Source organism: Equus caballus, chromosome 11, assembly GCF_041296265.1.
Source record: "Equus caballus isolate H_3958 breed thoroughbred chromosome 11, TB-T2T, whole genome shotgun sequence".
Lineage (NCBI taxonomy): Eukaryota > Metazoa > Chordata > Mammalia > Perissodactyla > Equidae > Equus > Equus caballus.
The window spans coordinates 17,565,696-17,589,335 of record NC_091694.1 but is presented as its reverse complement, the minus strand read 5'-3'; the positions used below and the strand labels follow the sequence as shown (position 1 = coordinate 17,589,335).

The window sequence follows — 23,640 nt, the reverse complement described above, 5'->3', positions numbered from 1 at the left end:
ATTTTGGTACATCTGCTATGATGGAATACCACGCAGCCATCAACAAGCACGAGGGAACTAGGTACTGATAACGGAAGATATTAAGTCTGAAAACCAAAGTGCAAAGCATGTGGATAATTATCATATGTACAAAAATATAAACGTATATTTTCTATACTCACACCTACACCTGTTTGCATGTGGGGAATGTCTCTGGGAGGGCACACAAGAAACTTACAGTGGTCACTGCCTCTGGGGAGAGGAACTTGGTGGCTCGGGGACAGGTGACAGAAGCACCCTTCACAAGTATTCGCTACTGGAAAACAATAAACACCAAAGTCACCGCCACCTCAGCTGCCTCCCACCCAAGGCCACTTAGTTGGCAGGGCTTGCCCCCCTTCCTCTGCTCTTCATTTCTCCCTCCCTCTCATCCTCTTCTGCAGATCGAAACCCACAAGCTGACCTTCCGCGAGAACGCCAAAGCCAAGACAGACCACGGGGCGGAGATCGTGTACAAGTCGCCGGCGGTGTCCGGGGACACATCCCCGCGGCACCTCAGCAACGTCTCCTCCACGGGCAGCATCGACATGGTAGATGCCCCGCAGCTTGCCACGCTAGCCGATGAAGTGTCCGCTTCCCTGGCCAAGCAGGGTTTGTGATCAGCCCCCGGGCGGTTGGTAATCGTGGAGAGAAGAGAGAGAGAGTGTGGGAAAAAAAAGAATATCGATCCGGCCCTTCGCCCTCTGTCCTCCCCCAGCTGCTCCTCACAGATGGGTTAATCGGTTAATCATTTAACCTGCTTTTGTTGCTCGGCTCTGGCTTGGGACTTCAAAATCAGTGATGGGAATAAGGGCAAATTTCATCTTTCCAAATTGATGGGTGGGCGGGCTAATAATAAAATATTTTTTAAGACATTTACAAAGATGGCCACACCCAACATTTCCTTGGGCAATTGCTTTTGATTTTTTTTTTTTCCTCCTCTGAGTAGAAGAGGATGAAGGAGAGGCTCTGAAAGCTGCTTCTGGGGGAATCTCAAGGGACTGGGGACACCCCCTCCTCTGGCCCCATCCTGGGGGTGTCACAGAGGCAGCGGCAGCAACAAAGGGTTTGAAACTTGGTGTGTTCGTGGAGCCACAGGCAGATGTCAACCTTGAGTGAATGGGATGGGGTGGGGATGGGGAGACACAGGAGAGGCTGAGGCAGAGGGAGAGGGGGACGGGAGAAGGGCAGTGCGAGAGGGAGGGCGTGAGAGGGAGGACACTCGGAGGGGAGGCGCAGCTCCCTGCCTGGAAGGACAGCTGGAAGGGCAACCAGCCTCCATTGCTACCTGCAGCAAACTCGGACCCAGTGGCCAACTATGCTTGGTGGCCCGGGATGTGCTGCAGGTCGGTGTGCCACCCTCTAGAGGGCAGCCTGTGGGAGAAAGCTCCACTACCTCCCATTCCGTGAAGGGACAGTGGGCAGGAGAGGGACGGTTGGCCGGAGGGTGGCACCCTGTGGATTACTTCCTGAGAAGACTGACCTTGATGTCCTGAGTGCTGGCCTCTTCCTCCCTCCCTGCAGGGTGGGGGTCCTGAGCTGAGGGGCTTCCCTGTGCCTCGCAGAAAACCCTGTCTTAGTGAGTTCTGAAGGTTGGAGCTGCAGCCACGATTTTGGCCGCAACACAGATCTGGGACTTAGGGCTAACCAGTTCTCTTTGTAAGGACTTGTGCCTCTTGGGGGACGTCTGCCTGTTCCCAAGCCTGGGCCTCTGGCATCTCTAGAGGTGTGCGGGGGTCTGAGAGGAGGGTCCCGAGCCTCCCAACCCTCTCAGGGCCACTGCAGCCACCTGTCTGCCCCCGCCACGCCTGTGTGTCTGCCGTGGGGAGCCCAGTCACTGCCTGTACACCTCATTATGTCACACACTGTCCTGAGTTCCCAGCCTTACCACCCCTCTTCTCAGTCATGGACATTGTTTCGACGTGGGAGGCACCAACCCTAAACAAAGGGGGGAAGTCAAGGACAGGAAAGTCCAGGCACGAGGTGGGACCTCAGTCTCTTGGTCTAAGTTACACTCATCCAACTGGCGTGTCCCCCACAATGAGCCTGATGGCCTTATTCGGTTCCCTGCCCCCACCTCCCAGCACAGGTGTGAGCCAGGGTCGGGCTCAGCAATGACCCGGGATGTTTGTGCCTGGTTGACTTGGAGAACCTTTTGCTCCCAGAAGGCCTGGTCCCCTTCCTGTGTTGAGCTGGCAGCACGTTTTCTGTCCTGGCTGCCAGAGATGGCCCTGGGATGGGCACGCAAGGCCCCCAGGGCAGGACCAGACTCCCTCTGTCCCCCACTTCTGCCTCAGCTCATAACTGCCAGCCTCTCAGAGAGCCCACCGCTGCTCAAGCCCAAGTGCATATAATCAGCCCTCCATACCCCAAAAGGGGAACTTGCCCCTCTTGGGAATGGTTCTTCCCCAGTCCCAGCTGGAAGCACTGCTGTCTGTCCTGCCGGAGCAGCTGAACATATCCATAGATGTCGCCCTTCCCTCCCCGTCTGCACCCTGTCGCGTTGTAGTCGGATTTGTCTGTTTATGCCTGGATTCACCAGAGTGACTATGATAGTGAAAAGAAAAAAAAGGACGCATGTATCTTGAAATGCTTGTAAAGAGGTTTCTGACCCATCCTCATGGGGGTCCTAGAGGTCTCTCACCCCCCACGCTGGGACTTGGCTCCAAGAGGCTGGTGTGGCTCTACCCCGTTGGGGCCTCCCAGTTTTCGAAAGGCTTCTGTCAGCATCTGGGACCCAACCGAGACCAGATCCTTTCCACTAAGAACCCTCAGCTGTGAAGAAAGCCTGAAGCACAGGATGAGGACAGAAGCTACGGTGTCCCCTCCTGGCCCCCCAGGGCTTCCCTTTGTCAGGGCAGAGAGCAGTGTGTCTTGTGGCTGGCCTGGTTGGCAGCATGAAGATGACCCTCTCTGGTCACAGCCTGGAGAAGTGCACAGCAGCCCTGCTCAGAGAGGGCCTTAGAACTCCCTGTACCACGAGAAAAACGAAGCCAGTGCCAGCTGGGAAAGGTCTGCAGCCCACCCTCAGCCTGGGATCCCTCTCCAAGCTCTTCCCCAGGAGGGGCAGCCCAGGCCTCCCCACTGAGGACCCAGGGTGGTCGCCTGAAGAAGGATGACCAGTCAGGAGACACCCTTCCCAAAGCCTTGGCCAGAGCTCCTGCTGACCTTGCACAAGGAGAACCTTGCTGTTTAAAGAAATGTGGCACCTCAGGCCCAGCTCTGCCCCTTCCAGTTTGGGTCAAGGGCACCCCTAGAGTCTGGGTGGAAGGAGTCTAGGGCCTCCCCTCTAGGGCTGGAGGCTTCATTTGCAGCCAGAGCTCTCCGTGAAAGGAATCATCCGGGCCCAGAACGTGCCACCATGAGGCTCCCCACTGTCCTCTGAGACCCAGCTGTTCTTAGAAGGGTTCTGAGGAAGAAAAAGGAAATGTGGTGTAAAGGTTTGGTAGCTTTTAGAGATGTAGCCCCTCATTACTGCCACTGACTTTGGCTGCATCTCTTCTTGCACGTCTTCTGGCTTCCTCTTCCTGCAGTTCCTGTGCCCTGCTCTTCAGCACCTTATTCCGAGGGGCTCTGGAATCTCCCTTGTGTGGTGGGCTACTGGGATCAGCCTAAGGATCATGGTTTAGGGTGATGAGCTCAGTGCTGGCAGGGAGATTGCAAAGGGATGCTGGCTTGTGACCTTAAATGAGGACAATCTCCCTAGGGCTAGGCACTCCCCCACCTCCAGAGTCAATGTCCCTTGAGTGGGCTAGATAGGATTTGCTATGCGCCCGGTCCCTTCAAGCTCTCCACTCACTTTATCAATAGTTCCATTTAACCTGACGTCAATGGTGATTTGCGATTGCTTGTTGTGCTATGGGGGGAGGGGGGAGGAACCTGTAAGATAGTTACCATGGGCAAAGGGAAGTCTTGGAGGGCAGCAGTTAAACCACCTTGTAACCCTTTTCTTCATGTCAAACACATGTGCTAGAGGTCCCTGGGGTTTCGCCTCTTCCTTGACAGGTTTCCCGAGTGCAGCAGGCTGCCAGCTGGTTCCCGCCTCTTTCCCAGCCAGATGCAGGCAGTGAGGCTTGTGGAGGAATCTGGAGATACAGCTGCTCTGGCCTGCTGCCTTCTTGCAGGGTCCCAAAGCCCACAATCATGTCTCCCAAAGACCCTGGCATCCTTTCCTCTAAGCTGTTGGCACCCATGTCACCTTTCCCACCAGCTCCGGACACGCATCCTACTTCTAGCAGCTGCCAAGGTCTCTCCCTTCACCCTCCTTTATCTTTGTCCTCCAAGTAAAGCCAACAGATGGGCATGAGGGCAGAGAGGAGGTCATCAGCCTGCCCCCTCTGCAGATCTGTGGCTTCATGACTTCTGCTTTCTCTTCAGCTTTGAAAAGGGTTACCCTGGGCACGGACCCAGTCTCACCTCCCAATGGACTTAGCCCCATGAATTTGCAGTGTTGGGCAGGACAGTTTCTGGCACTTGCAAGTCCCATGATTTCTTCAATTTTGAGGGTGGGGGGAGGGACATGAAACCATCTTAGCTTAGCTTCCTGTCTGTGAATGTCCATATGGTGTATTGTGTGTTTTAACAAATGATTTACACTGACTGTTGCTGTAAAAGTGAATTTGGAAATAAAGTTATTACTCTGATTAAATAAGGTCTCTGTGCATGGATTCAAAGGATGAGAAAATGATATAGGATGTATGATTTGCAAGTCCTTTCCCCTCCTTAGAAACTTAACTCAAAAGAGGTAATGACAATATTGTTAAAACCTGGATGTCAGGATCGACCACCTCTCTCTGGGGCCCTGACGGTGAGAGAGAGAGCGCACACTTGTTCCTTTTCAGTTCATTTCTCTCATTCTGGCGCAATGGCACCCACCATTTGGTTGAGCTCACAAGGCCGCACTGTTTGTGAGGCCTGTATCAGTGTAGTCAAACCTCAGAAGGCTGGGGTGGGTGTATGAGTTCTTTTGACCCTGGAAATGAGCCTAGAGGCCTGAAGCTGAAGCAGAACACTAGGCCAATCAGCTGAATGGATGGCGTGGATTCCTTCCGGCTTACAAGCTGCCCTCCTCTCTCCTTTGGAGCCCCATTACAGATTAGTGAACGTGTGCTCAATAAAGATGGGGATTCCAGAGGACTCCTAGCAACGCCACAAAGGAAAACAGAATAGTAACCCATCATATTATTGTTCCTTAGTAAAATGAAGTCAAGGTCCTAACACTGAACCCTTAGACTTTCACAGTTTCAAACTATTACTCTTCTCAGCTTTTCCTGGTGCACATTAGCCACTGCAGAAGCAGCAACAAGGAAGCCAGAAGGAAATGCTACCTCAGAACTTGTGGCTTTCCCAGATAGGACAGGCAGCCTCTGTGGCTGTTCAACTTGACTGCTGGGAAAAGGAAGGAAGAGCGAGAGAACCAGGCCCGCCCAGTTATTCATCTTGTACAAAGAAAATCAGGCACTTAGCCGCCTCAGCCAAGAGATGCTATAATCTCAGGTAGCAGGCAAGGACCAGCTCAGGCTCCACGCAAAGTACAGACATTCTCATTGATCCCAACCCCAGAAAGTCAATGGTAGGAAGCGAAATCTCCATTAAAGAGCAATTCAGAACAGATATGTCACACTGCTGGCCTCACTAGAGAAAGGGACCTTTAGAGGTAATGGGTCACTTACTTACATCCAACAAAAAGAAAAAGCAGACACCTACGCAAACCCTCCCTCCTCCTGGTTCCCCTTACGTCCCCCAGCTGTGAAAACCACCGCCGCCTCTCTGGTGACCATCAGGTGACCCTGCCAGGTGCCCAGAACAGAAGGGAGACTTCCCAGGTTCAGAGCAGGTCAGAGGACCTCAGAGAACTGCTCCAGCAGGGCGGGCTCCTAAGCTGCCACCATTACCATTTACGCCCAGTCCACTATGTCAAGAAAGGCCTGGCACACAACATTCTGTAACTTTTTTTTATTTTTTTCAATTTTTCCTTCCTTTTTTTTAAGCACTAGTTTGTGCTTTGCGAACAGAATCAAGACATTAACAAAGATCAGCTTCTCTGAAGAAAAGCATTTCTATAGAACAAAGACAGCTACATGTTTCGCTGCCATTACACAGCTCAAAGCAGGAAAAGAAAATATTTACAAAATACAAGGTTTTTTTCTTTTTTTTCTTTTCTTTTCTTTTTTTTTTACAATGCTAAAAGGGTTATTCAGAATTTTCAACCTTATAAATAGAAGAAGCACTTTATGCATAGGGATACGGTGCATTATTGTTTTTTAAAGAAACAATGACAAACCTTTTAACTTGCAAACAGAATCAAAAAAAATCACTAATGTTGAAAATTGTGAAAAAACCCCAACCATTAAGCAGTTTGTCTACTATTTTTATACGATTACAAAATGGCAAAAAAAAAATAAAATAAAATAAACAAGTTCTTATTGCCCCCCTTTTTGGTGATGTGATCATACATGAGACAGGCACAAGGTTAACCAAAGCGGGTGATGGGGGAGTGATGGGAACCACAGCTAGGACCAGACGATATTCCACAGGCAAGGGGAGCTTGAAAGAGCAAGGGCCTAATTGACAGTGACAGGCGACTGGATGGGAAGGAAACATGACTAAATGAATTGGTCAGTGAAAACAGAGGATGCAGGGCAGATGGCTGCTCATTTCCCCAACGCCCGCATTTTCAGAAGAGTGGGAGCAGAGCTTAAGTAGTCCTAACCCTCTTCATAGACCAGGATAGGTGGTAAAAACGGTCCAAGTGGAAGGACTGGTGTGTGGCTGACGTGGGGAGCAGATGAGGGCAGACAGTCAGAATGGGGATGTGAGCAGCCAAAGCCAGGTTATTGCAGTTAAGGTGTCAAAATAGAGATGACCAAATGCAGAGGAAACCCAAAATAGGTCTCCTGGATCTGGATGCCAAGGGGAAGCCATTCTGTCAGCTGAGAGCTCAGTGAGAACAACTGGCAGTGATGGCCAAGAGGCTCTGGTGAGGGTGCTCCAGCACAGACGACCAAGGGGGACCCAGCCAGGAGGGCCAGAGCTGAGCCAAGCCACAGACGGGAGGGGAGGGAAGTAAGAGCCCAGAGGGTGCTGCTCTCTCCCACCCTAACCTAAGGGCCACACTGAGCTGGAGCTTGCCATTCCACCTGCCCACAAGTGTGAGGGAGAGGGGTGATCGTCAAACAACGTTAAGTCCAGTGATTCAACAGTGCAGAGGATGTGTCAGGACCAGGCTGGCAGGGACTTATCCTGAACTTCTGTTTGCCAACTGGAGGAAGTGCTCAGGTGTGTGACAACAAAACATGGAAACCAAAACAAAAACAAAACAAAATCAAAACAAAAAAAAATACCGAAGTAGAATCTAAATTCCTTAAATTCACTAAAAACTGTGAAAATTTCCGGCATATGATGTTTGAATATCAAACGCAGAGATTTCTGAAGCTTTAATGCCAATAGTTAGTGAGTCTTTAGATTCTCATATCCCGCTCATCTGTGAGTTGGACGCTGAGCTGTGACTGTTGCCGCCAGATGCCGACTCTTGAGAGGGACAACGGGAGGTGAGGTGGGCGCCACCTCTGTCTCCCGGCCAGTCTTGCTGCCTGAGGTGCGCCGAGTGCAGCGAGCTGCCCGTTCCTGCGCGTCCAGTGGGTCCTCACACTCTGCCTGGGGACTGCACGCCAGGGGGAAGGTTCGCCGCTCCCAGGGCTGCACGGACTGCGGGCAGACAAGCTGCTTGGTGAGGACCCAGTACCACCCAGCCTGCCTCCCCACAAGGCCCTGCCCCAGAACGTGTGGACTGGAGTCCATGACCAGTCTCTCTCGAGTTCTTGGGGTGGTCCGGAAAGACCCCTCACAGAGCGGGCACACCCTGTTAACAACGGCCAGTTCCATGGTACCTTCAGAAGGTCAACGTTAACGACAACCCCTTGTCCCCTTCAAAATGGGGAGAGGGAGTCCTAAGATGAAGATCCATCTTCAGCAGGCGTTGTCCCTTCCCAGTTCCACCCCCCACCCACCAACCCCGTGAAAGGCAGTGCCCCTCACCTGTTCATCCAGCCCCAGCTCTGGGGTGGAACAACGGGTGTCTTCACTGGCTAGGTGTCGTAGAGCGTCCCGAGCCACAGGGGTGAGGGGGGCCGAGTGCAGTTCCGGGCTAATGGGGCTCCTAGGAGACTGACCATGGGAGAACTCCGACAAAGAGTGGCTACTACTGACATCAGGAGAAGCGGGCTGGGGGGTGGAAGGATTGGCACTGCCCAACTGGGGGGTTGTCCGACCGTCTGATGACCTGTAAGACCTGTACACCAAGGAGTACACATCTGAGTGCCTGGGCAACAGGGTATTTCTTACATGTTTGTTTTTGAGGGTTGGGGAGGAGGCATGAAGACAGCATCCCAGTCAGAGAAGCCAAGGTAGACAGACACCAGCAATTCTTTCCTAGGAACCACAAATCCCATTTCTTCCCACTGCTGGCATACAGGGGTAGGCACACAACATGACATCTAAGAACTGTGTACACCTATCACCCCAAGAGAAAGCCGTGGCTGAAGAATGCCAGGGGCCAATCCTGGCACAATGCCCAGTGAATCCACAGAGGAAGGAAATTAGTCTGGACTTTGAAAACTAGTCAAAGAAAAAAAGCAAAACAAGAGGCCTAAACCTTTCCATCTGAAAATCCCGAGGGCTTCTAGCACTGGTAACAATAAATGCAGACAGGGTGGGCTAGCTCTTTCAAGCAAGACCACAAAACTACACTCCACTGTCAAAGGAAGGTTAACTTGTGGTGAGGTCCCAAATATCACAGACAGCCTGCTCCTGGAGCCCAGGAGTTCACTCGAGTTTGTCAGAATTGGACAGTCAGCACTCAGCAAGGACCCAGCATCTGAGTGCTTACACTCTCATTAGTTCCAACAAACACCAGGGAACGTCTGCACTCTTGGCCAGTGCCAACGATGAGTATGAAGGGCAACACCCTGGACACAGTTAGGGCCCACATTCCCTGTCCACCCTCCCTCCACAGGTCCTGGGGTCCCTGTGCCTGTCTCATTACCTGCTGCCCCGCCGCTGGGGTGGCACACTCGTGGTCCACAGCCACCGAGCCCTCTCCATCTCTTCACATTTGGCATGCAGGGCGGCGAAGGCTGCGTCAGAGAGGTCCTCGATCTGCAACAGAGCAGCTTCATTGATTCCTCTTTCCTCCAGGAAGCCGAGTTTAACGATGCATAGATGAATTTTAGAACCAACCCCACCCCATACTAGGCTCTTCCTGGTCAGGAGAGAAATACAAGGAGCTTGCACTTGACATGCACAGATCCTGAGGCATCTGGAGTGTGCGCACCCACGTGTGTGTGTGTGGTGTTCTAAGAGAAAACGACCATGCTGTTACCTCCTCGTTCTCCTCGTCAGGACTCCCCTTCAGAGACCGAAGATCGACCTCCCGCCAGCTGCAAAACCAAGAAGGGACAATCATGAAATGGCAAGCAGTCTGCGGCAGGATAAATATGTCCGTGCAAGAATGAGAGCCCTGCACCTGGGAGTGACACTGCTCTCTGCTTGGCATGCTCTGCCCTTTCACTGCTTGGCCTCCTTAGCCCTGGAGGCCTCTAAAAGAAGCCCCACACTCAAATGTCCACAAGGGCCAGAAACAGGAGAACCAGGATGAGGGTGGGACTGGAGTTGGGAGACTGACAAACTCAAGCAAAGCAGACTGTTTAAAGGGCACTGCTACTATTCAGCACCAGCCAACTGCTACCATATGGGAATGCATACACAGGGTTGCCCGATCTTCTGATTTGTCAACAAAAGCTGGAAATAAAGATTCAAATGTGAAATCCTACTTTTTTTTTTGAGGAAGATCAGCCTTGTACTAACTGCTGCCAATCCTCCTCTTTTTGCTGAGGAAGACTGGCCCTGAGGTAACATCTGTGCCCATCTTCCTCTACTTTATATGTGGGACGCCTACCACAGCGTGGCATGCCAAGCAGTGTCATGTCCGCACCTGGGATCCGAACTGGCGAACCCCAGGCCGCCGAAGCAGAACATGAGCACTTAACCACTGTGCCACCAGGTCGGCCCCTGAAATCCTACTTTGATGCTAACAACAAAGTCAATATCTTAAAACATACTGTATATGTCAAACAAACATGTCTGTAGGCCAAAAACTGTCAGTGGCCTGCCAGTTTATGTGGTCTGTGGTCTGGTTGGTGCTCATACAATGGAATGAGAGAGAACTATATAAAGAAAATTTTCATTCCCACAAGGCAAGACTTTCTCTTAAAGAGAGGACAAAACCCAAGGCTAGGGTGCAAAACTCAATGACAGGAGAAGAGGGAAAAAGAAGTCACAGGAAGAACGGGGCCGGGGGGGGGAGAGCTGATTATCTAGAGCCTCTACCTGGGAGTAAGGATTTCCTTGTATTGTAGTTTCTCTACACGGGTTGTTGCAGCAACAGACATTGGGATGACAATGTTGTTAATATCGAATGAGCTCTCTCCCCTTCTCCTCCTTACTGGCTGCTGTAAGACAAAGGTAAATTTAGAAGGGAGGTACAATTCTACAAACATTAAATCATACTCCTGAGACTTAAAACAGGATCACCAATAACCAGGCATCTGGGTCCTTGGGTGAGGGCCGGGCAGTGACTGCACCAGATGCCTGGACCTGAGATGGTTTCCCACAATAAAGTCCTCAGGAGAAATCCTAGGTGGTCCTGAGGAATATCTCCCGTTCACAAGTCTCGCTGGACACCCTCTTCCTTCATGGGCTCATGTGAAAAGAGACTTCCGTTGAACTTTCCAGGGCTGCGTATCCTGGGGCCTTGAGTCAACTGCAGTTCCTACTCCTCCATACATACCTTTACTACACCATCCCCCCTTTTAAATCCTCCTGTTTTTCCCTTTTATCCCTGTCTATGACTTAGACCTGTAGCGACCCTCTAAAAGCAATGCTTAAGCCTTGTAGTGACTCTGGATTAAAAAGATGAATTCTCTTATCCTGAAAGATGCCCAAAGGACAGACCCAGTTCAATAGATCATCTAACCTTGGTTGCCATCACAGCATCTTCTTCTCATAGATCTGAACTCTGTACCCACCATCTGCTCAGCCCTTATGTAATTTCTCCTCTTTCTGGCTATTATTCTTGGGGAAAGAGCTGACTGAGTGCTTTCTAGCTTATCAATGAAGACAAGTGGAGGGAAACTGAAGAAGAGGACATAGCTCACACTCCTGGAGAAAGGAGATTCACTCTATAGAAAGTTGAGAAGATCAAGCTGTTGGGAAAGAACACTAACAAGGATCCAATATCAGAGGAAGAGGAGGAGGGCATCTACAGCAGCTGGGAGACCAAAGGAATAAAGCAGGGAGCCAAAGGGCTTGGTTTCTTAGATGGAAGAAAAAGTCCACTAGCTGCTTGTGCCCAGATAGCAAACACCCTACACTGAAACAGACTGGCAATTGAGCTGTGAGAGGCCAGAGGGAAACAGTGGGATGACAAACATGCTGCCATGGCGACAGGTGGAAACACCCAAGAGGCTGCACTCAAACCCAAACCACCAAGTGTGGTCGGCCCAGAGGGACAGGGCCAGTGGAGGAGGGTGAGGAAGAGGCTGTTTCCCGCAACTGGCCACTCTACTCTGTGCCTGGTAGGTGATAAGTGACTGATTCATCCCGTCATTTCAGGACATTCTCAGAGAATGTTGGGCCAGGACTTTAGATGCTGTCGCCTATAATTTCAGGTTATCACAGTATCTTTTTAACCTTAACTTCCTTCTCTCTCAAATGAGAATAGACTGTCACTGACCTCACAAATTTAGGGTAACTGGTTAACCAAAATGGCTAGAGAGACTTCTGCCAGTTTTGCCTGGTTGAGTTCTGCAGCAGAGGATCAGCGACCTTATATCCAAAGGCCTCTGCCACTGTGACATCTCTACTGAAATTCTATGTCTCACTCTAAGTACACCTTAAGGAAGCCTCAGGAGATAGTTTCCCTCTATCTTGGTCAAAAATGAATGTGACACCGTTACAGAAACAGGTATCTATTTTCCCTGAGTCTTCTTGGGCCTGCTATCAGTACCTTCAAGGGAAAGAGAGTAGGTTGAGGGATTCTTCAATGGGCTGGAGCCCCCATTCCATCAGGCATTAATTCGGCCTAACCTAACCACTCTCTCCTGTTCAGAGCCAGAGGCAGAGATCAGGTGACAGAAATGGAAAGCGGTTCCCAAACCTGTCTGCACATCAGAGGCAAGATGAGGTGTCAAAAAAAAAAAAAGGTTCTTGGGTCCCCTCCCTCTTCTGACTATCAAATCAGAATCCTCTTAAAGCCACTGAGGTGATTCTGACGCATCCAGCGGCTTTTGCGAAGTGTTGCTCTACACAGCACTCCCACCCCCACCGCATTTCTCCGGTGTCCTCTAGCTTCTTTACCTTATTTTAAGTATCTGGCCCATCACCCTTCTCACTATTAAATAAATCTTTGAAAAAATTTGGCAGCAAGAGCTCTAAGAATCAGCCTTAGTGTTATATACAAAATTTGTACCCAATAATAATAAGTAAAAATTCCAGGCTTAACATTCTCCAGACACATGACGGCTGGCAGGTAAGAAAATACTGAAGTCTCACCAGGTCCTAGATCTCAGAGTCCAGATTTTCTACCATAATTAGACTCTCTTTGAAACCTTTGGTTAGCTGATGGATAACTGAGTTTGTGATAGATACTACACACCTATTTAGACAAAATTTGTGGGTGTGGGAGGTGAAGAAGGAGGAGGAACAAAGAGGTAATTCAGAAAAGACTGTCCAACTTTTAAGAGCAAAGACAGAACAACATGAATTCCTACCTGCTCACAGGAGCCTGGTGAGCACATTTTATGGGCTTAGAAGTTTCCTGATGTAATAGCTGTGAAGGGGCAGAAGTCGCCTCTGCTACGCCCCACCCCAGGCTGACAGTGCACAGTGTAGTGGGAAGAGCACTGGCTCTGCAGTCAGGCTGCCTGGGTTTGAATCACAATTCTAACTAACCCTCACAAGGTGCCTCGCCTCGTGCAATTTACTTAACTTTGGAAAGCCTCAGTTTCTCTGGCTACAAAATGAGAATCTTTAATACCACCTACAGCTCCAAGGGCATCAAAGGACTGAATGAGAGAACACATATAAGGCACTTAGCATGGACACAATAAACATTATAGCTGCAGTATTTTATTATTGTTATCACCATTACTATTATAATTACTATCTAAAGTACACTTTAGTGGGCACAAAGCAGCTACAGGTATTTGTGTTCAAGGAGGCACACCTTGAGGAATTAAAATGCTAGAATGAAATTAATGTAATATGTGTCCATGCAAACAGTTTCTGGATGGAGCATGGTACTCTAAGAGCTGATATGGCGGGGGGGTGGTGTGGCAGTGGCACGGGTGTGTGCCAAGTAGCCTGCCGCTATGCAGGTACTACATGGAAGTTCTGCTGGATCTGAATGCTGGCTCTGCACACCTAAAAAGCCTGAGCATTGCCTTCTCCCATCCCTTCCAGGCGCCCTAACAAACACTGTTGATCCTCAGTACTCCAGCTCCACTCACCAGCGGAGTAAAAACAAGGAAATCAAAAATGTTTCCAACGCCCACAGGCAATCCTCTAGACCTCCTCTCATGTTTCCTCTTGGACCAACAGGGTTAGAGCCATGGTACTGTTGAGTCCTGTGTGAAACTTAGCCCCACAGATCTTGAATATTCACAGACCACCTTAAGAATTTGTTTCTGCATCAAACTTTCTAGGGATGGCTCAGCAAGATCATCTCTACTACGTAAAAACTAGGAAAACAACTTAACAGAAGGTCAAATACCACCACTGTGACTTAAAAATGACACACATCAGGATGAGCTGAGTCCCACAATTGCCGTGGGCCTCACAGCCAACTCGCTACACTGTCTTCCAGAGCCACCTGAATGAAGTGTAACAGCAGAGGGGCTGCCCAGCCAACTCTATGCAAGTACTTACAGATGTGCTGGTTGTAACCTGTGGGCTAGAGCTGGCAGGTGCAGAGGTGTCTGATGAAGTGGAGAGCTGTCGCACCAAGGGACTGTGAGGTGGATGGTGGGTGGCCGCCAAATAGCTCGAACTGCTCATGTCTGTGTGATGCTTCAACACTGCAGAAGTCAACAGAAAAGAGAAATACATGGCAACCTCAGCCAGTTCTACTTCTAGTACAAGCTAGGAATGCCAGTAATAGACAGTGAAGGCAAAAATGCTTTCTAAGCCTAGAGGATAAAAAGGTGAAGCAAACTGGATGACGGAAGGTAGGGGACTGGGCAGAGGTTGCTGCAGCAGTAAGTGACCTGAATTTAGAAGCAGTAGGGTCCCTCTATGCTGCCTTCCTAGAGAATAAAGGACAAAGCTAGGGGCAATTAAGAGAAGCAAGCCCAGGCTGCCCCAGAAAGCCCTGAGCAGGTGCAAATGCAGGTAGAGGTGCCGGGCCTGGCCCTACCTTCACTTCTCTCAGATGAATGGTCTCGCAATCTCATTTTGCTGTGGTTTGGGTCATGCACAGGTGGCGGTGGGTTGAGCAAGCGCTCTGCTTTTGGCGCTGTCACTCGCTCCACCATAGGCACGGCCCCCACATCGTCTAAGTGCTGCCTGTGGGTCCTGTCAGGCCGGGTTTGGTGATGGGACAGCTCTGAAGAGGGGAACAGAAAAAGAGCTGTGAAATATCTTCTCTGAATCTTTTCTTATTTGAGTTCCAAGCTCTTGAGTTCTCTCTAGGCCAATGATAGACACCCAGGGCAGCAGGACAGTCCTCTGGGACAGAAGCTTCTAGCAAATAGCACAATGGCCAGGAGAGGGACAGGGAGCCCACAGGGCTCTCAACCAGTGAAATGTGACACTAGGCTATAGAAGATAGCCTGCCCACAGATGGACCCAATGCCATGCCACTGTTGGCTATTCGCTGAGCATTTTGGGTCTTGCCCCAAGGTCCACGGTGTCTCAAATACCTTTCAATGTCCATCTGAGATCACCCAAGACACAGAGAAGTAGTGGACTGTGAGCTGAATTTATATTAGTTAATTGCCTCTCCCAACCCCAACATACTATCATAGCAAACCAGGAACTTGAGACTATTAAAGGAATAAAAAAATAACTGGAGGACTCCCTAGTCCCCTGAAACTTACTGGCTGTTGTTAGGAAGGAATTGACCAACTTGTGCCTGTCTTTACGAGTTGGATCTGGCAGACTGCCTGGCATGGGTGTTCTGTGCTTAAGCGAAAACTTTTTGGGAGGTTTGATTTTGTCAAAAGGCTTGTTCTGCCACTGAGATTTCAGCATGCTCTGGAAGTGCAGGCTTGTGGGAACATCTGCAAGAAAGACACAACACTGCAGGTTAGTCCAGACACCTGGCCTCTGGCCTCCTCTCTCATGAAACGAGGCGGTGTTCACCAGCAACTCTGGCTCTCCAGCGGGCAAGACCTACATCACACCCTTTTTTCATTCGCCCAGTGGCACAATGACCCAGCAGGGCAAGCACTGTCCTGTGGAAGGTCTGTTTATCTGACCTTCACTGAAGGTCATTCTTCCATTCACAAGCAAGTCACTTTTTTTTTTTTTAAATGAAGACTGGCCCTGAGCTAACATGTGTGTCCATCTTCCTCTACTTTTTTTATATGTGGGATGCCTGCCAGAACATGGCTTCATAAGCAGTGCATAGGTCCATATTCAGGATCCAAACCAGCAAACCCCAGGCTGCCAAAGCAGAGCACACAAACATAACTGCTGCGCCACCAGGCTGGCCCCAAGAAAGTCATTTTTACCTTTTATTTTTCAAGTAAAAAAAAACAAAAACAAAAAAAACCCAAACCTAAAATACCTTTTGTTAGATTGACGGAGTTTTCTTTGTTCATGTATTCCACTAAGCTGTTAACTTTATTGGTTTGAAAGATTGATAAACATCCTGTTTCTCTTCTTCCAGAGATTTTAAAACATTTAAACCTACGTCTATTTGAACATAGTTAAGCAGAATATACTCATTCCACAAATACTTACCATCTACTATGTATCGGGCACTGTACTGAGTATTACATCTTTCTCCCAAATAAGAACTGACATTCTCCCCCTCCTTCCTCCACAGTCACATCACCTCCCACCTCGAGATCATCTAGGTTTCTTAGCTGATTAATATTCAATATCACAAATTAATCTTTTAGACTTAAGTATAATTTTTACTTTTTCTGTTTCACTATTTCTTGTATCTTTTAATTTTCTTAGATTCATTTTTTATTTTCCTAAGAATGTGTCCTTGAGTAATTTATTTAGAAAAAGTATTTCTGAATTAAAACTATTTTCCTCTCAGGCCTTAACAGCTATTACTCCACTGTATTCTAACTCCACTGTTACAGATGGAATCTGATTCTTATTCAAATGCAGGTGGTATGTTTTCTTCTTTTAAGTTTTGGAAAAAAAAGCTTGTCGTGGTATTACACTGACTCTATAGGTCAATTTGGGGAGAACCGCCATCAATACTGAGTCTTTCAATCCATGAACACGGTATATCTCTCCAATTATTTAGGTTTTTTCATTTTCTCTCAGTAGTGCTTGGGAGTTTTCTTTGTACAGGCCTTATACATATTTTTTAATGTTTATTCTTAAGTATTTCATGTTCTTTGATGCTATTATGATAGCACTTTAAAAACTTTCTATTTATAATTGTTCATTGCTAGTATTTAGAAATACAATAAAATTTTTTTTTTAAGTTTTTTTCTTTCTTTTTTGAGGAAGATCAGCCCTGAGCTAACATCTGCTGCCAATCCTCCTGTTTTTGCTGAGGAAGACTGGCCCTGAGCTAACACCTGTGCCCATCTTCCTCTACTTTCTATGTGGGACGCCTACCACAGCATGGCTTGATGAGCGATGCCATGTCCACACCTGGGATCCGAACTGGCGAACCCCAGGCCACTGAAGCAGAACATGTGCACTTAACCACTGTGCCACCGGGCTGGCCCACAGCTTTTTATATTGACTTTGTATTCTGTGATCTTGCTAAATTCATTACTAATAGTCTGTTGTTCTTGCTGTTGCGGATTCTTCAGGATTTTCTACATACACAAGGAGAGACTGTTTTGCTTCTTTCCACCCTGTATGCCTTTTACTTCTATTTCTTTTTCTTGCCCTATTATTCTGGCTAGAACTTCTAGTAGTGATCTGAAGCTTAGACTTTCCTTTTTATAGTCTCAATATTCTCAAATTTCACCAACCTGGATACAGGTGTGGGTCTTTTTTCAGAGTTCTGAAAAGCTTTCCAGGGTCCTTTCAATTTGAAGACCAGCACATTTCTCTTAGCTCCCAGTTCCTCCGGGAATCATTAACCACCTGGGACATACTCAAAAGTTCCAGCTCCAGAGTCCATACCCACTGCCGCAGCACAGAATGAAACACCACTTCTTGCTGGAAGCAGGCACTGGTGGGGTCGGAGTACGAGAGGGGAAACTCCAGCTTAGCTATTCCAAAATGAGCCCAAATTTATCATCCAGACAAAAGTCTAGGTCCCATCCCCACTTCTCTGTGTCCTTTTCAATTGTGGGTGAAGAACCTACCCGTAACAGCTCCTACTCCACAGGACTTTATTCCTGCATGTGCCGTGGGCTACTTTTTTCTTAAAAAAATCACTCCAAACTCTGGTAACCAGAGGCATGCCTCCTTTTTCACAACTATTAGAGATTTATTCTATTTAATACATTTTCTAAACATTTATGGAGTTTTGATTCCCAGGGAGGGTAGAGGATATGCTCAATTAGAGCTAGCAGTAGGGGACAGAAGAGAGGAGAATAAATGAACATTCACTGAACCCATTATGTGGAAGGCATTACGTGTGTCTACCACCATGCATATATCACTTATTCTTCATAATAATTCCATCACTGTGCTCTTTTTAAAGATAAAAAAACAAGTTCAGAGAGGTGAATTAACTGTCCAAGGTTACAGAGTTAAGTAACAACCAACATTCAAACTCAGGTTTGTACAAGCCTGAAGCCCATATTCTTAGCCCCTACACCATGAAATTTTTTGGCCCAGAGAATGGAAAGGTTTAATTCTGAGATCAAATCTGCTATTTCTCAAAACATTCCCAAAGAACTGGAGAATACGGGATATTTTTCAAGGGAGTTCTGCACTGTCAAAAAATTTAGCCACTACTTCCTATAGTGTAAGACCATGGAGTTCAGGACACTTCAAACAAGTTTGAAGATGAGGTCTTTCAGGACTGGAATGAACATATGTCTGAGTGAATAAAATAATTCCATTCTCAGGGAAGATTTTCCCCAATGGGCAAGCAGGCTCAGCACCCGACATTATTTTCCAGTTCTGAGAATGGACTACTGACCCCTTGAAGCAGTGAGACAAATTAGGAAAACTATTAAAGTTTTAATGACAGTAAGTATTTACTACACATTCAAGTACTGAGACACAGTCTGTGAGGGCAATGCTGTCTTCTGAAAATTTTTTCCATAATCATTCTTTCTTTCCCACACTTAAAAGCAAATTCACCTATTCCAACTCTTAAAATAAATGTCTGCTTTCGGTGACCTCGAAGTTGGGGAGATCATGGCCAGGCCAAGGACCACACTGTGCTCCCAGCTCTTCAACCCCTTTCATCAGCCCCCTCAATAAAATGGTTTGCTCCTTCCCCTCAAAAAAGTCCAAGACGTTTAAAAAGCAACAACAACAAAAAAGGGGGGGCCAGCCCCGTGGTGCAGCGGTTAAGTTCCCATGTTCCGCTTCTCAGCAGCCTGGGGTTCACCGGTTCAGATCCCAGGTGGGGACACGGCACCACCTGGCAAAAGCCAGGCTGTGGTAGGCGTCCCACATATAAAGTAGAGGAAGATGGGCATGGATGTTAGCTCTGGGCCAGTCCTCCTCAGCAAAAAGAGGAGGATTGGCAGTACTTAGCTCAGGGCTAATCATCCTCAAAAAAAAAAGATTCCTCATTAATCAACAATCAAGAATTGAGTTTACAGGTATTACTGGTAAAAATGGTAATTCCGAGTGGTTGGGGAAAGGGGTGTGTAGAAAATAAAGCATCGTCTAGAGGCATTCTGAAAACTGAGCTGAGCTGGAACGTAGAAAGAAGGCTCAAGAAAGGGGAGAACACTTCTTTTACATCCCACGATACCCCTTTGTCAGAAAAGTTATTCCCACCACTTGGCAACAGCTATGGAATGGGACTACGAAAAGTATGGCAATTTTATTTTTTCCTTTTTATTTCCCCCAGTCACTGCTCTCCCAAACCTGAAAATTATGCTAGGGAAAAAAGGAGATAGGGATATCAGAGACCTGGTTATAATGGAAATAGCAATGGAGTGGAAATAAGTAGGCCCGAATTTGGGTCCTGGCTCCATCACTGAGTAGGAGGAGAGAGCAAGAACAAAGCACTTAACTGGGCTTTAATTCTTCATCTGCAAAATGAAGCAGCAGGATGAGGGCTGAGAACATCCCAGCATACCTGCTCTCGCCCTCCTCTCCTCTGTCTGCTGCAGACATAAGCTAACCTTTCCTGTCATACCTCAAGACCTCGGATTCTTCTCTGAAAATTAATTAAATCCTGACAGCCAATATCAATCATTTCGACTAAGCACAAGAGAGGACATCTATTTGTTATTGCTAAACTAGAAGGCCGCTGAGTCTTTCAACTCTAACACGTTAAATCAATGACTCTTCAACTGAAATTCTACTCCTAATATCCTCCCTTCATTTAAATGCTCTGAAGTAGAATTTAGAACAATTGCAGACCACCACCTTGTGCCCTGGAGTTGAGGTATTACCCAGAATCATGAACAACTTCCCCTATAAACCCAGTGAATAAGCAGTAAGGGATAGTAACAAATTTTGTTCAAGAATCTCAGGCTGCTACACTTTGCTAGAAGTTTGCTGTGTTTTTTTTTTTTTAAAGATTTTATTTTTTTTCCTTTTTCTTCCAGAGCCCCCCAGTACATAGTTGTGTATTTTCAGTCGTGGGTCCTTCCAGTTGTGGCATGTGGGACGCCACCTCAGCATGGCTTGATGAGCAGTGCCAGGTCCGTGCCCAGGACCCGAACCGGCGAAACCCTGGGCCTCAGAAGCAGAGTGCATGAAGTTAACCACTCGGCCACGGGGCCGGCCCCGAAGTTTGCTGTGTTTTAATTGCTTTCATTTAAGAGTGAACAGGAACTCAGTTAAATCTCCCAGTGACCAAAAACGATCTCTTCGGAATTGCTGGTCTGAGGTCATGCTCTAATTGAGTATGTAATAACACCGGGGATCCATGCAGAGTTAAAACTCTGAAACAGACTGGATATAGAGGACCTGAAAGTAAGCAAAGAAAGTGATACGAAATGGAAGAGAACACAATAGGGAGCCTTTCAGCTAGACGACTTCACACATTCCATACCTGCACAGACAACGGGGCTAAACTGCTATTGTCAGAGAAGAGGATGCAGACCCTCGATCAGGTCAATAATAGGAAAAAGAAGTGATTTAACTGACATTATCTCATTACTATTTCCTCAAACAAAATGAAAAAACCTTGACTTCAGGCCCATGAGGGTCTGACATTTCATGATCCGCTTGACTGTTTTGCTCATTACTTTCCACCATTTTCTCAAGCACACTTTCTTGGGGTATTGTGTAACGCTCATTTCTTCCTCCTGCTGGTAAGTTGTGGTAACCTCACAAACACAGTTAATTGTCTTGGCAAGCTCTCTCAAAACAACATAGATCTTCATGGCCAGCAGGTGGTGCTCTCAAGCCCAAACCTAAGCTAACATTCTTCTCCCTAAATTATAAATCCTCTACATTTTCAGCTAAGGATTAACTGGTTTGATTAAGTGAGGTGAAAAGGAAACAAGACCCTCCTTCTGGAGTACTAAAGGGTTATTATCACACCCTAGTGCCTCCATCTTCCAGCCCAGCAGACAGTTCCTCAAATTCTATCATTCCCAGCCACACTGAAGGGGAGTGGCTGAGATGTGGTCAAGATTGGAGGAAGAACTCTAGGATTAAGAGGTGCAGTTGGTTCTCATCCTAACAACTTACACAAACTGGTTAGAAACGAGTAAAACTCTACTTGAAAATGAAAAGTTTGGGGCTGGCCCAGTGGTGCAATGGTTAAGTGTGCACATTCTGCTTCAGCAGCCTGGGGTTCGCCGGTTCAGATCCCGGATGCAGACATGGCACTGCTTGTCCAGCCATGCTGTGGTAGGCGTCCCACATAGAAAGTAGAGGAAGATGGGCACGGATGTTAGCTCAGGGCCAGTCTTCCTCAGCAAAAAGAGGAGGATTGGCAGCAGATGTTAGCTCAGAGCTAATCTTCCTCAAAAAAAAAAAGAAAGAAAAGGAAAAGTTGGAAATCCTGCCATCTTTAAATATCTTCTAGAGAAAAGGTGCAAAAGGGTGGTCCAAAGGTCAGGTCTGGTACACATGTTTGACCCACACAGTATTATGTTGGCTGCTCTTCTTCACTGTTACTTACTATTCTACACAATGATATCTGGGGAATCTCAATACTTTAGGAGGTGCTATAAACATAGAATAATGATGCCCTATGGAGATGGGCATCTTTGTGGCTCTGGGAATCTTCCAGTTTACAAATAGACTGCCTCCTGAATGTGGCAATTATTTGGATCAAAGCAAAATTATCCCAATAGAAACAATATTAGATAAAGTAACTAGGTCCCCAGGTCAACCCACAGTAAGTTTAACTTATCCTTAGGCAAATATGTTCATACCTCCTACTCGAGATAGTAAAATACATATATATACTCTCTGTTATAGTCTCATAAGGAGAACTTATTGATCAATTCTCTTGTCCAGACCCCAGTGTCACGATTAGGAGCTATATGTGTGTGTGGTGAGACAGAGAAACAGTATTTAGAGGCAGGCAGGAAAATGAAGATGATAAAGACTATAGAAATGGGTGCTCCATACACCCCGCCGCTACCTATAATCGCTTGGCATGGGATGGAGGAAGGAAATGGAAGGGCAGTAGTCAGATCTTTGGATATAATGAAGTCAGAAGAACAGAAGGTGTTAATAGGGAATGGGTATCTCCTAGTAGAGATGATGAATGACAGAACAGAAGACGTCAGGCAGGTGGTTTGGGCATATTTGATTGGGGGCTGGGGGAGACAATCCACAAATGTACATTGTAATACTGTTGACAAAAGAATGATCACCGTGTTTATCAGCTGATATTCAGTGAATATGGAAAAGCCCTTATCAGAATAAGAATACAACTACACGCTTCAGGCTTCTTTATTCAAATACGATACCATGCAATTCAACACTGCAATCCTGACATAGTAACCCTAGAAATGTTTCCAAGTCTTCCTCGAGGTTCCGTCTGCAGTCAGAATCTGGAAATGGGTAGGAAGCTGACTTCGCTTAATAACCTGGCTGAGAAGGAACATGGAATAGAGTGAAATGAAGCACAGGCATCAGATGATCTGGGTTTGAGTTCTAGAGCCATCTAAACTCACTAGCCATGTAGTCTGAGATAAACCACAACCTGCTTCTTGATCTGTAAAACTGAAGTAATACCTTACAAGACTAATGAGGGAAGTAAATGAGACAAGTATAAGAAAAGTACTTTGTAAACCTAATATCAAGTTAAATGAGCTATTATTCAAATGGCAAGAGAAAGTAAAAGCCAGTGACTCTGGAATCTGAAGCACGGAAGAAAATGTCTTAGTTTTCCCACTCATTATGTTCTAAAGTTTATTTACTGCTCCACCACTCCAGCCCTAAACTTCTGCCCCTGATTAGCTTGCTATTCATATACTCCAAGTTCTCTAAATTTTTCTCCTCCTACCAGAAGTCACGTACAGCAGGAATATTACACCATGCTCTTCCTTATATAGTCAGGGGGAGTTTTGATAACAAGGCATGGAGCAGTTACAGGTCTTAGTGGCCAAGAAAGGATTCAATCATTTGAAGAACAGGGGATTCTCTAGGATAGCTAACAGCAAGGACTGTTTTTATAAATAAAGTTTTATTGGAACACAGTCACGCCCATTTGTTTACATATAGTGGAAGGCTACTTTTGTGCTACAGTGGCAGAGTTGAGTAGTTTTCACATAGAATAAACAGACAGTATGGCCTGAAAAACCCAGATTATTTAGCATCTGTCCCTTTAAGAAAAAGTTTATACATCCCTCATGCTAAACACTTTTTTTTCTCTTATACTCCCAAGTAAATCTTACATCCCCCGTAATTCTCATTCCTCAGACTCCTATTTCAATTATCCTCCTTTCAAAAACTTGTACAGACTATCTGTAAGGTGTTATGATGACAGAGTAGGAAGAAAAACATGGTTCCTTATCCCCAGGGAGCTTAAAATTTAAGCAATGGAAAATAAGTCCATAAATAGCCATAATATAAGCCATAACATAGAGATAAAATACCACAGCAATTTGAGAGGAAGTGCTTACATTCTGTAGGTTGGGGCCAGATCATGAGATTATCTGAAAATCAATGAAACCAATCCAGATTACGAAAGTACTGGCTTCCTGTCGTCTCTATCTAGAGCAGTATATTTTTGCTCATATACAACCCAACATTTGAGATGTGATGTGTTTAAAAAAGTCATGGACAGTTGTAAAGGTATTTTTTCAGAATACT

The 23,640-nt window shown here is 47.0% G+C and overlaps 2 protein-coding genes across 27 annotated transcripts in view; one reads left to right on the top strand and one right to left on the bottom strand.

Annotated features, from left to right (window-relative positions):
• MAPT (microtubule associated protein tau) overlaps positions 1 to 4,669 on the top strand; it is a 102,114-nt gene extending 97,445 nt beyond the window's left edge. For all 21 annotated transcript variants that reach the window (XM_003362536.5, XM_001501581.5, XM_014739564.3 and 18 more), the window contains one exon: positions 423 to 4,669. In XM_003362536.5, coding sequence (XP_003362584.1) covers positions 423 to 638 — 216 coding nt within the window. In that variant the 3' untranslated portion in view covers positions 639 to 4,669. The remainder of the gene's footprint in view (positions 1 to 422) is intronic.
• A 1,289-nt stretch (positions 4,670 to 5,958) lies between these two features.
• Positions 5,959 to 23,640, bottom strand: part of KANSL1 (KAT8 regulatory NSL complex subunit 1) — a 175,392-nt gene continuing 157,710 nt past the window's right edge. For 3 of the 6 annotated variants that reach the window (XM_070226063.1, XM_070226064.1, XM_023652339.2), the window contains 8 exons: positions 15,171 to 15,353; positions 14,489 to 14,677; positions 14,002 to 14,150; positions 10,405 to 10,526; positions 9,398 to 9,455; positions 9,062 to 9,174; positions 8,056 to 8,308; positions 5,959 to 7,725 (listed from right to left, as the gene is read on the bottom strand). In XM_070226063.1, coding sequence (XP_070082164.1) covers positions 7,498 to 7,725; positions 8,056 to 8,308; positions 9,062 to 9,174; positions 9,398 to 9,455; positions 10,405 to 10,526; positions 14,002 to 14,150; positions 14,489 to 14,677; positions 15,171 to 15,353 — 1,295 coding nt within the window. In that variant the 3' untranslated portion in view covers positions 5,959 to 7,497. The remainder of the gene's footprint in view (positions 7,726 to 8,055; positions 8,309 to 9,061; positions 9,175 to 9,397; positions 9,456 to 10,404; positions 10,527 to 14,001; positions 14,151 to 14,488; positions 14,678 to 15,170; positions 15,354 to 23,640) is intronic. The other 3 variants (XM_070226067.1, XM_070226066.1, XM_023652341.2) reach the window with 1 other exon arrangement.